Source organism: Hippopotamus amphibius, chromosome 4 (genome assembly GCF_030028045.1).
Source record: "Hippopotamus amphibius kiboko isolate mHipAmp2 chromosome 4, mHipAmp2.hap2, whole genome shotgun sequence".
Taxonomy (NCBI): domain Eukaryota; kingdom Metazoa; phylum Chordata; class Mammalia; order Artiodactyla; family Hippopotamidae; genus Hippopotamus; species Hippopotamus amphibius.
This window is the reverse complement of record NC_080189.1, coordinates 129,080,806-129,093,664: the sequence shown is the minus strand read 5'-3', so window position 1 is coordinate 129,093,664 and position 12,859 is coordinate 129,080,806. Positions and strand designations below refer to the sequence as shown.

The 12,859-nt window shown below is 41.2% G+C and overlaps 1 protein-coding gene across 1 annotated transcript; it reads right to left on the bottom strand.

Annotated features, from left to right (window-relative positions):
- Positions 1 to 3,377: 3,377 nt before the first annotated feature.
- On the bottom strand, positions 3,378 to 12,536 carry MEIG1 (meiosis/spermiogenesis associated 1). Its single transcript, XM_057730639.1, has 3 exons — positions 12,354 to 12,536; positions 7,937 to 8,103; positions 3,378 to 3,670 (listed from the first exon to the last, which is right to left on the bottom strand). Exons 1-3 carry the CDS (start codon positions 12,391 to 12,393, stop codon positions 3,542 to 3,544), a joined length of 336 nt encoding a protein of 111 aa, XP_057586622.1. The 5' UTR covers positions 12,394 to 12,536; the 3' UTR covers positions 3,378 to 3,541.
- Positions 12,537 to 12,859: the final 323 nt, after the last annotated feature.

The following is a 12,859-nucleotide window of genomic DNA, read 5'->3' as shown; positions in this document are numbered from 1 at the left end:
CTGTCATGACGCCTGCAGGTGTGTCATTTAGTTTGCCTACGAGTTACAATGAGCGTATACTGAGGTTCAAGGTCTAGTGGAAGTTGACTTATCCACCATCTTGGACCTATTTGGTACTAATCAATTTATGTTGTGTCCTCAGGCTATGTCATTCTTGTAAAGGTTGGGCCCTACCCACTTCTCTCCTGTTTCAGTTACAAGGATTTCAGGAACTCTGTGCCAGCAACTGAGGATGTGTGTGTGTGTATACACACATACACACACACACACACACATATATATAAAATATATATATATACACTTTTTTCTATGATCTGACACCCAGAGATTATGGTTTAACTGGAATGGGTGAGGTCCAGGCATCAGTATTGCTTAAAGAATTCCTTGTGATATTCCAGTGTGCAAATAGGCTTGAGAAACACTGAATGTGGAAGAGTGCATGGTTCCTGAGTAATCAGCTGCTCTTGACAAGCATCACCAAGCACAATTTAATGGTAGAAACTAAGCAGGTTTCTGATCTCCTGGAGAGAGGGGTCCTCCCGCAGAGCTCGTTCATAATGGGGATGCCAGACCAAAGCTGCATAGCCTGGCCCTCTTGCTGCTTCGGTCTGAAACTGGCAACTGTGTGTTAGAACAGCTATCCTCCAGTGTCTGGTGTGGAACAGGACTGGGGTCCTCTTGCCATCATGGACCAAGACCTGTGGGCCGAATCCCAACACAGAAACAGACACCTCACTGTAAGTAACTGCTGACGCTGCTCTCCGCAGCACCATGCTGGTCAGCTGGCACAAGCAGTTATGAAAAGTGGCCAAAAAGGAGCTGAGAAGAAAGTGGCTTACCCCTTTTCTAAGAAAGATTGGTACCAGCTATGCTCACCATAAGGTACATTGGGAAAGCACTGGTCACACAGACTCAGTGAACAAAAACTGTATCCCGTGGTCCCCAGGGCCATGCTTCTGAAGTGAGTCTTGCTGCAGAGAGATACCGGGACATTTAGAACATTTGAGCTAATTACTGAGAACGTTCCAGACAAAAACTGCCTGACCAACTTCCTTGGATTGAATCTGAACCTGTAACAAAATGTCAAAAGTCGGGACTTCCCTGGTGGTGTGGTGGTTAAGAATCCACCTGCCAATGCAGGGAACATGGGTTCGATCCCTGGTTCGGGAAGATCCCACATGCCAAGGAGCAACTAAGCCAGTGTGCCACAACTACTGAGCCTGAGCTCTAGAGCCTGTGAGCCACAACTACTGGAGCCCACATGCCTAGAGCCTGAGCTGCTCAACAAGAGAATCCACTGCAATGAGAAGCCCACACACTGCAACGAAGAGTAGACCCCACTCAACACAAATAGAGAAAGCAACAAAGACCCAACACAGCAAAAAAAAAAAGTGACAGGCCATGTCTGACACTCATGCTGACTTTGAGACTATGGATGTTACTGGCTTCATCTATTCTGTTTCCGTGTCCGTTTCCTACTGCTGCTGTAACAAACCACCACAAACGGAGGAATGTAAAACAACGAGTTTATTCTCTTACAGTTCTGGAAGCCAGGAATCTGAAATGGGTTTTATTTGGTGAAACCAAGGGGCTGGCAGGGCCCTGTTCCTTTGGAGACTCTCGGGGCTTTATGCCTTCTTTGACTTTTGGCTCCTTCCTTGCATCTCTCAGGCTTCCGCTTCCTTCATCACATCTTCTCCGACTCTGACTTGCCTGCTCCTCTCTTTAAGGACCCGGGTGATTACATGGGGTCCACCTAGCTTTTCCAGGATAATGGCCACATATCAAGTTGTTAATCACATCTGTAGTGTTTCTTTAGCCATATAAGGTACCATATCCACAGGTTCCAGGGATAAGGATGTGACTGTCTTTGGGAACAATTATTCTACCATGGTAAATTTTTTAAAAAGTATTATCAGGTTCAACGACCTCCTATGCTCAGCACTGAGTGGTCTGCCAAACCTGGAAGACAATGACAGAAACCCTGACCAGAGAGATACAGATAAATGACTTGAAACAAGTAAATAAGATGACACCAGGCAGCACAGCATGGGAAAGGCATAAAGGAGGCTAGCCAATCTGTTTGTCCTTTCCACGATGTGTTTGTTCTGAAAAGGCACAATTTTGAATTGCGGAAAACTAGTGGAGATTCGTAGCGCAGGTAGTTCTGGAAAACAGGATCTGAAGTTGAATGAATCGAGAGATGTGAGCTCCTAACCCAAAATCTATTTAAAGATCAGAACTTATCAAAGGGAACAGATAAAGTCTTATCAGTGACAGAAAAGTTATAATGAAATGATACCTTTCATCTATTTAAATTTCAAAGCCCTCAAGACTCACTGATTTGGGGGGACTTCTTAAGTCTCCCAGGTTAATTGACTTCCTTGGATTTGGGCTGTTTCTGCAGTGATTCCAGGCAGCACTGGAACATGTTTTCTGAGTTGGTGGGGGTGGGGGGGTTACCCAGAAGCTGACCCCAGGACAAGGCTTCAAGTCCAAGGAGGTGATTCAGGAGGGAAAAGAACCCCTGGCAGGGGAGTAGGGGAAGGGGCAAGGAAGGGAGATAACCAATCGCCTATGTCATCCAGTGAGACACTGGTGCACATGACTGAAGTCTAACTTCAGGTTGATTCCTCCCCGGGGAAGCAGGTGGCTGGGCCTTTGATACCTCTACACCCCAGGTGCCATGGTTTCCTGGCATTTCCAGTCAACTCAGTGAGAGGCAAAGGCCTCCAGAGGCAAGAGAAAGCCCCTTGGGCCACAAAATGCAGATCTGGCAGTTCAAAGTGATGGTCTAGTAAAGTGGTAAAGGCTTGGTTGGGGAGGGGGTGGTGCTAACCTCTACATAACCTCTACACAACCGCTGGGATGATTTCAAGTAGGGCTCTTTCTTCCCCTGCATAGTACAGTGAGTCTCCTACATATGCACCTTCAAGTTGCGAACTTTCAATGATGCGAACGTGTGTTCCATCAGCGTTGGGCGTGAGTGAAATTGCAGCTTGTCCTCCATCTCCTAGTGCTGACAATCCTTCAGCTCTACCATCTCCCACCTCCCCTCCCTCCTCCAGTCAGTAACTCTTCTTGCCTGTTCACTCAGTGACAGCCCCTGTATGCCAGTGGTTGTACTGTAAGATTAAAAATGTTTATTTTTTGTTTTTTATATATTATTTGTGTGAAAAGTATTATATATCTATGACACTACAGTACTATACAGCCAATTGTGTTAGTTGGGCACCTAGGCTAACTTTGTTGGACTTACAAACAAATTGGACTTATGAATGCGCTCTCAGAACGGAACTCATTTGTACGCAGGGAACTTACTGTAGTTATGCTACCACGGTTAAAACAGGAAGAAGCAGACCAAGGTGGGCACCAACGGAATGCTACTGAAGTTATATTTTAGAACACAATGGGATGATTACCAGAGACCAAGTTTCATGGTCTGCATTTTGGAGTATTTTGTAAAATGACACTTACATGATGAAGAATGAAACAGTGGGTTTTTAAAAAGATAATGACAGGGTAATACCAAGAAGAAAGCTTAGTAAGCATAAATTTTCACTTTGTGGACTTCTTTGTCATCACATTCCCTCTGTTTGTTGTAGTAATAGAATGTATTGTCCCGTCTCTGAAGTTTCTTCACATATCCTGTCTCTGGCCAACGATCTACCTGTATATTGAAAACCAGAATACAAATGTTGTCGTGCTGGTGTTCTTTTTATATAATATTTCACTATTGGACAGTTAAAAGCACAAGTCACATCAAACAAAGCACAAAATTCGATTTAAAAATACTTGAGCTCTTAGTGATATCTTACACACACACACACCCACACCCCGCACTTAAGTTGCAACCTTACACTGTAAAACAACTAATGCAATGCTTCTCCCTAGATCTCAATTTCTAGTTTAAATTTCTACTCTGAAGCCAAGATTAAACATTCAAAATAATCTAAACTTTATCCTTCTTTTGTTTACAAACTATTTTAGGTATTATTACTTACTAACTTCTAAAAATAATACCCAAGGAGGAAATTAGGGTTATGCCTAGGCCACAGGGGTGACTAAAGGAAGCAGTTAGACTAGAGATACCTAAAGGTGCATGTGTATTTCCTGATGTCCATGTTTCAAGTTCACACCCTGAAACTCAATTTTTCATGGAAATTTGAGGTCATGAACGTAGTCCTCAGCAATCTTGTCTTACCTTCTCCCCACTAGTCTTTTTTGTCTGCCACATTGGTTTGGCTTGATCTAGTTTGGACATTTTTCTTTTTCTCCCCTTCCTTTCTGAATTCACGTTACACCTGCTTGCTCAGGTCATTGCATTTTTTGCTGTTGTTAGAGATGTTGCTTCTGGGTTGTGTGACATGTACTCCTTCACTGTCAGACCCTATTATTTGGATTTTCTGTTCGTGGCATAAAAACCAAGTCCTGTTCTTCAACATCATCTCTACAGGCAGCTACTCATTCTCCAATCCCCCACTTATAAATCACAGCTTCCGAACTGGAATACAAAAATGCCACAAATACAAAAGTACACACATCCTTTGTTTTCTAATAACATCTTTTCGCTTTCTTCTGTCATCTTGTTTATTTAGGAGTTAGTACAAATGGGTAGCAGCCTATCTGGTAAACCTTGGCAGGCTCTCTGACATGCACATCACAGAGAAAAGCAATGCTTAGGTCAAGCCTGCTTTTTGTTGCTTCCATTACCCTCAGCAGAGAAAGGAAGAAGTTCTCAAGACACCATTACTGCTCTTTTCCTCTTGAGGCCAAGAGCAGGCTCTCTTATTTACTAGGGTCCCCCAACCACTTCATTCAGTGAAGAAACAGTACACTGCTGCTTCTTCAGAACACCCACAGCACTTCATGTAGGAGTGAGGAAGGAGATATAGGCCCAGGCTGAGCAGCTACAACCAGTCTCCTGCTGACACCTTGAGATAAGAGACCAGCAGGAACAGAGTCCCGATTGGGTGGGAGACACTGCAACTACATTTTTCTCATTCTTGTGGCCAAGGGGATTTCCCAGCTGGACACATGCACAGAGAAGGGGTCCTCAGTCTCAGGAGGGGCCAAAGGAGGGAGGAGCCACCAGCCCATAATATGTCCCGCCAACCTCCCAGAAACCTTCGCGCTGGAATCCATCTTGGCTGAGAGATGTGTGCACACCCACTAGGAAGGACCCTGTCTGGCCAAATATGGGCACAAACAAGATGACTGGCCAGAGATAATGTGGAAGACTGCCCCCCACATAAGCAACCTAAGCCACCCCTGTTGGGCACAACTTACTCTGAGTCCACCCATGTGTTCTTCTACATGTACTTTGCTTCCAGTAACACTTTAGCTGCTTCACAATCTGTCTCTTTGCTGAACTCTTTCTTCAAAGAAGACAAGAACTGAGGTCCTGCTTCCAGCCACCTCACCCCAGGAAATCAGGAGGGGCCTCCAAACAGCTATATTGGTTCCATCTTATCAGCCTCTAGGATTCTTTCTTTCTATACCCCTTTGCTGCTTCATAATTTTTTCTTGGCTTTCTACCCATCACTCCCATTCAACCTAAGTAAACTTCATTCCTTAGAGAATGGTTGCAGGGGGTGATATGGTCCTTCAGCTCTCCTTGGGCAGGAGATTAGTAAGCATTAATAGTGTCCATAAGGACGTGTGCTTCTTCAGGTAAGGACAAGAACATCATGCAACCCCTTCAGACCACTGCCAATCAAGGCAAGCCTTCAGTTACCATCCTATCCATCCTTTAAGACCCACTGCAAATGCCTCGTGGCATGAAGCCATTTGGGAAGATTGTCCCTAAAGGAAGAAATTTTTATCTTCCTTTAATTTTAGGGGGCGTATATTTTAACTTGCATAAGTTTTTATTGTTTGTCATTCTTAATCTTCCACTCCAAGATATAAGAATAATAGAAGCTGTCATTCACTGAACACCATTCACTCAACAAATTACTGCTGAACACTACAATGTGAGGCACTTCCAACACATGATTTCATTTAATTCCTGAGATAATTTTCTAAAGCAGGCACTGGCATTGCCATTTACACCTGAGCTCAGTAAGGGTTATGAACCTTGTTCAGGGATACCTAGCCAAGGAGGGGAGCCAGGAGGCAAAGCATGGACAGGCTGTTTCCAAATCCTCTTCCCACTCTTCTCACTGGCCCAATAAATTTCTTGAAGTCAGGTACTTGCTTTTACATTTATCTTTTTAAAACACCTGACACAGAAATTTGCACATAGCAGACACCTGATAGATACACACTGAAATGAAATGTAAAACCTCTCTGTAATTGTCAAGTCCTACAGTGGATCGGGTTGTTCTTCCCTTCATCCCACACACACACCCCTCAGGTGTTTTGTGGGACTTCCCCTTTAAGGGTGTTCTTTGTGTTCCCTTAAATCTGCATTTATCTTAATCTCTTATCTCTAATCTCAATCACAGCAGTTTCTGAGATGGTGGTATAGGTGTATCAGTGCCTGTATGATCACCTTGCCTGTATGATCCTTGGTCTTATGCACCTTTGGGGGCACCCCAATCTTAAGGCAAGGTGTATGAAGCTTATTTTTGAACTGTACTAAAATGCTAATGCTTGTGCTTTATCTATTTAAAAGCCACAGATGCTAGCATAATGAAAACTCCCTGTTGGTAATGGGGACCAAAGAGTAAAATGCTAGTAGATATGAAAAAGTGGATATGTGAAAGTCATAGTCCTCAATCCAATACTCATTTGATCAGTATCATTAATTTCATCCCTCCCCACCCCTGATAATCGCTATTAAATTAACATCTGTTAAATGAAAGAGTCTATTGTTTTAACTCTATATTGCCTCCATCCTTTTTTCCATCTACTTTTTTAGGAAGTGTTAAGTAGAGATCAAAGAGCAGAAAGAAGGAAGAAAAAGAATATGGGGATCTGAAAAACCCACCTATAAATTAGTCTCTGAAAAACGGTGAGTTAATAATAAAAAATACAATTAAAAATAAACAAGTTAATAATAAACACTTTGTTGTAACCTCAACTCTAAAAATTAAAATATATTTATGAATACTGTCACATTCTATAATATTCTTTAAAACCCAGTCCCTAGTATTCAGTAGAATAAATGAATTTAAAAAATCACATTATAAACTGGGGCCTTATCTAGATTTTGGTCTCGTCTTTGAAAAACAAAACCATGTCTTTAATCTCTCAAGAAAGCCTGGAATACACAACCAAAGTCAGGAGATTTGTCACCTAAAGCAGAATTTAACCCCTTTATAATTTATGGTTAAAAGAAAAAAGAAACAGGAAAGAAACAGTAGTTCCACAGCAAACTAACTATCTGATAACAGAGTTGCTTTAGCGAGAGAAAAAGACTCTGCTTTGATGGTCTACCATAAAAGATTCATTTAGCACAGCACAGCTGCTCAGTAAAAGCTAGACAATTCTTAATGTTTCTGTGCTGAGGAAACACCTCTTGCCTCAGTCTCCCTGAAAATCATTCTCCTGGGCCTTAGTTCCCTATCAATAAAATGAGAGGGTTGCAAAGGCAAAAGTAATACTTGTCTAGCGAGCCTGTGGTCCAGTGCCCACTCCCAGCTGGCATCTGCTGGCCCCAGGAGAGCCACCGGGGACCCAGACAGGCTGCGTTCTGTTGGAGACCTTCACTGCATTTTCCACAACAGCATCAGAATTTTCCTAAGGCACTTTCACATCTGGAATTTTAAAGAAAGTTTGCCCTTCAATAAAATGGTAGTAAATCTTTAAAAAAACAAATTTAAAAAAATAAATAAAATGAGAGACTTGGAGTAGAATTCCCTTTTAGTATTCTCTGATTCTTTGTTGGTGGTGGGTTTTGTTTGTTTGTTTTTGTTTTTGTTTTTTTTAGAACTTTTCACCACCTAACACACCCATTTTGAGTTCAGGTTTGTAGAGGCATAAATCTTACCATAGAAACTTGCTTCACATGTTTATATTCAATTTCATCTCGATATCCTGCTTGTTGAAATCGGTACAGATTTTCTATCTCTTCTGACCATTTTTTGGCACGACTTATTGATTTTGGTTTCACGTCAGAACTAGCTATGGCTACAGAGGTCTTATTACCAATTTTTTCTGAAAGATGTTAAAACAACATTAATAGATAACATAAGAGTGACAGTTTGGGAAATCCCTTTAAGAATGAACAAAAGTAGCATTTTAAAAAATTTAGACAGTTAAGAATCCCATTAAATATATTAGATTTTTAAACATTCAATTCCAAGACTGAGAAGGATTCATGTTCTATTTTGGAAATAAAATAAAATCAACCCTGAAAGACACATAAAATTGCATTTGGAGTCATGGAGTGATATCCTAAATGCTGCAGGCTAATTCTGGTATTTCAGACAATAGTTTACACATTTTGGAAATAACACTCTTGTTTGTAACTGCTCTGGAGACTGTCAAAATATCCCACCACCATTTCATTTAATCATATTCAAAATTTTATCTCCTTTTTTTTTTGCCCTAAAAAGGAGAACGTAAGATCAGTCTTCTCACTCTGCTCCATTTCTTCTTACTGGGAAGCAATGATTTCCTCCTTTTTCCTTTCTTGACTGTTTGGAAACATGCCAGTCACTGAAGTCCATTAACTCAGGCCACTGTGTCCTGATGTGAGAAGGCAGACTATCAACGCAGTCAGTGAAAGCTGTACGGCTGTCCTGACACTGAGATCACTGATTTTAAAACATGTATTCTTTAAAATTAAATTTTCAGCTCTAGTTCATGTAACTGTCTAGTCACCAGACTTGCATAGACAGTTTTTCAAAGACATAATCTTGCACTTATTTTTTTGGCTACTTCTTATTTTATGACCAAAATATATGTCATTTAACATTTATTATTATATAATACCTATTACATACAATATATGTATATTATATTTTACTATTATATAATTATTATATATTAATATATATTACAGTCATTTATTATAATAAAGTATCCAGAATTTTCACCATGACTCCTTGAATTCATTCTTCTATTTAAGTATGTTTCTATTGGCTGATATACATTAAAATCAGACCTAATAAAGTAGGTTTCATCCTGTAAATGAATTCACACTTTTTGAATTTTTTCAGTTATAAAGACAAATGCTTATTATATTAAAGGAGTCAAGCAAAACATTAAAGTACAAAAATAAAAGCAAAATAACCATCACATCAGTTAGAAATATCCATCCTTAACATTAGGTGAATATCCTCCCAACCAAATGATGAGTTAGAAGGATGGACTTAAAAGGTTTTATGAAAAGAAATCTTGTAATAAATGTTTTCACAAGTGTAATAAATTTAGCTTTACCTGGATTTACCAGGAGGGAAAATAGGAAATGGACATAAAATTGACAGGAATTCCTGAATTTCAGATAAATATTTCTTCAATATTAAAGATGTGTAAAAGTTCTTTAAATGGTTAATAACAAAAGATAATGGAGACTGTTAGGAGACTGAGTTATTTGTTTGAAGTCCATGTATAAATCATATGCAAGTACTGACTGATTCATTTCTAGGAAAAATAAGGAAATTGGTCTTATACTTCTTCCTATCTCCTCTAGAATTTTGTTACATAAGTAACATTCTGAAAGTTATGGCATTGACATTCTATTCTTTCTTTTTTTTTTGATTAATTAATTAATTAATTGGCTGTGTTGGGTCTTCATTGCTGCACACAGGCTTTCTCTAGTTGTGGCAAGTGGGGGTTACCCTTCATTGTGGTATGCAGGCTCCTCATTGCAGTGGCTTCTCTTGCTGCTGAGCTTGGGCTCTAGGTGAACGGGCTTCAGTAATTGCAGCTCACGGGCTCAACAGTTGCACTCATGGGCTCTTAGAGTGCAGGCTCAATACTTGTGGCACACGGGCTTAGTTGCTCCACGGCATGTGGGATCTTCCCAGACCAAGGATGGAACCCATGTCCCCTGTGTTGGCAGGCAGATTCTTAACCACTGCACCACCTAGGAAGTCCCGGACATTCTATTCTGAAACCATAATTCCCACAGTTGTTTGGTCTTAGCTCCATAATTAAATGAAGTCATTTGAGTCACCCAGTTCTCACTCTGATGACAGTAGCAACCACTTTAGTGGCTATATCACTGGAATTATTGTTTGCATTTTTTCCCATGTGCACGCCAACACTTATATTGACGGGATTGAAGAAAATTAAGGTATTGTTACTATTTGACTTTTTAAAAACATTTGATGCTTATTTATTAATTTAGGTTCAGGTTCATGTTGCATTTTAAGGCAATACATTGTTATGTTATTGTATAAATTTATGTAAAATTTGGAAAACCTGACAAAACAAGACATAAGCCATATTTCAGTCAAACTTTGTCCTCCAAATGCATTCATTTTAATGGGAGGTTCGCTGCTTCGTTGCTGCACACTATGCTAATTATCACCATAAGTGAGTTGGACATATGTGGTAGAGTCTGATGATCAAACATATAATTATACATTTTATATATATATATATATATATATATATATATTCCACATGAAAATGACACAAAGAAACACGGAAGGAAAAAAAGGTGCAAATTCAGGATATTAAAATATACTTTAAAAATGAGTCATGTTTTTATATGAATTTAGTGGCTGTAGTACTTAACATTGGTTTCACAATTTTCTCAGAGCAGTGATACTATGGTAATCTTTGTTTTACCCAAGCCATTTCTGCTTGAGGCTTGGCTTTTTGATACATAATAAAATACTTTTATTTACTCACAGTCATTCAAAAAAGTATTTTCCTAAATGTTATCGATATAACTGTTTGTCACTTTCAAACATTTAATAGAGCAGAAAAATATTCTGCATTCAGTTGAACTAGTGGGAAAATCTCCATTTTTCTCAGTAGAAATATGCATCCCCTGAACATAGCAGACATTTGGGAGTTCCCTGGTGGTCCAGTGGTCAGGGCTCTGCTCTTCCATTGCAGGAGGCATGGGCTCAATCCCTGGTCAGGGGAACTAAGATCCTGCATGCCACTCGGCCAAATAAATAAACAACAAAACAAACATATCAGGCATTTCAATACTCTGCTTTCCCAAAATATCTAAAGGGAATATGAGTGCATATTCACTATAAGAGGAACCCTGATATGGTGGTGGTGCAAATTCTTTTTTTTTTTGGGGGGGGGGGTCCTCTCTTACAACTTACTACTTATTAAAAACAGAATTCAACTAAAAATAGGAAAGATCAACTTAAAATTCCTTAAAGATGTCAGTGATTCCCCGAAATTCTGTGGCAGCACTAATTCTGCTGATAACCTTCAGCACTTTTAAAGTTAGTGGTTTCTTTAATGACAGTTGTGGCAAAAAATAATTGATATAAAATACATTTGACCTCTGTAATACTTAGTTGTAGCTGGAGAAACAAGAAATGGCAATGCCTGACTGTCTAGTTTACAAAAAAATCTAATGTTATTAAACAGTATTAGAGTTTATATGGGTATTTAAAAATCCCACCAATATTAAGTCCATGACAATCTGAGGTTTTAATCTAACAGAAGCCTTTGATGTAATCTCAAACTCCCTTCTATGCAAAAATCCATCACTTTCTTCTCGCTCTGAAAAGTGCTTTTACTTTTATAGTCATATTAAAACCCAAGAGCTATCAGTAAGGCTACTCTTTCACTTCTTCCCCCATTTTTTTTTTTCTATCCCCAGACACAGCAGAATACGGCGGAGGGACCCTTTAACTAGTACGTAATCTGGACCAAGTAAATTCACTCCCCCAGCCTCTGCTTCATGGATTGAGAAAAGGACTCACTAGATCATCTCTAAAATTCTTACACTTCCCTTCCCAAAGTTTTTGGGTGTCCAGATGAACAACAAAAGTGGTTTCCGTAACAGTGGTGGTCCACGGTCCAGGTGTGCTGGTGTGCATCTGTGCTGCATAAAGCCCCTCTTTTCAGGGACCCCGCAAACTGACTAATGTGACTTCTCTGGTCGCTCAAACTTTTTTTTCTTCCAGAAATCAACAATCACATCTGTAAGGTAAAATCTGCCTAGAGAAGGCTGAGTTGGAGAAAGTATCCTAAACCCTGGGGATCAAATGATTGACCTGCAGGAGGAACTCAGAAAGGAGCCCCCAGAATCGCGACCCCTAAAGACAAAGGGAGCGCGGGGCCACCCGGAAACTAGAGAGACTCGAAATTAAAGACCCTTCCTAAAAAGAGGAAAACGAGAAAAAAGAGGAGCGAGGCGGACAGATCTCAGGTACCCTGAAGAAGCTATGAAGCCGAAGGGGCGGAGCCTGGGCTTCGGGGCGGGGCCTGGCAGGGGCGGGGCGGGCAGGGCCCGGCCCCTTGGCGAGGCGCCCACTCACCCGCAGGTCTCGCTCGCTGGGGTAACCCTCGCTCGGCCATCCTTGAGGGGCCGGAGCGCCCCGCTCGGGAGCTCGCAAGCGAGCCCGGCGGTGCTCGTGTTCTCCACTCCGGATCCGTGGGCTGGGCTGGGCCAGCCAGAGGCCAACTGTCGCGGCCTCGGCCACACTTGCTTCCCCAGGCAACGCCCAGCAGAGCTCGAGCCCGCCTCATTAAGGCCCCTTTGTGCTCGCTCAGGCCCCGCCCCCTGAGAACGGGTCTTTGTGCGCAAGCGCGTGAGGGGGCCCAGTTTGCAGAGTGAAAGTTGATCCCAGGCCGGATCCCTTCAGTATCTCCACCCCACTTAGAGGTGGAGGGAGAAATGTGTTACTTGCAGCTGCATCGTCACAGACAGAATTTCCTAAAAAAGCCAATTAGAGAACAGAGAGCATTGGCGCTTCTGGTCCCTGATGGTAGATACCTTCCATCTGTCCCACCTCTTCTTTTGTTGGAATTAAATGAACTAATC

Bases quoted from the DNA above. Each gene is read 5' to 3' on its own strand.
- MEIG1 (XM_057730639.1), bottom strand. From the start codon at position 12,393: ATGGCCGAGCGAGGGTTACCCCAGCGAGCGAGACCTGCGG. The intron at 8,104-12,353 runs GTGAGTGGGCGC...AACATCTTTCAG, and splicing joins CCAGCGAGCGAGACCTGCGG to AAAAAATTGGTAATAAGACC. The intron at 3,671-7,936 runs GTAAGATTTATG...TTCAATATACAG, and splicing joins ATGTGAAGCAAGTTTCTATG to GTAGATCGTTGGCCAGAGAC.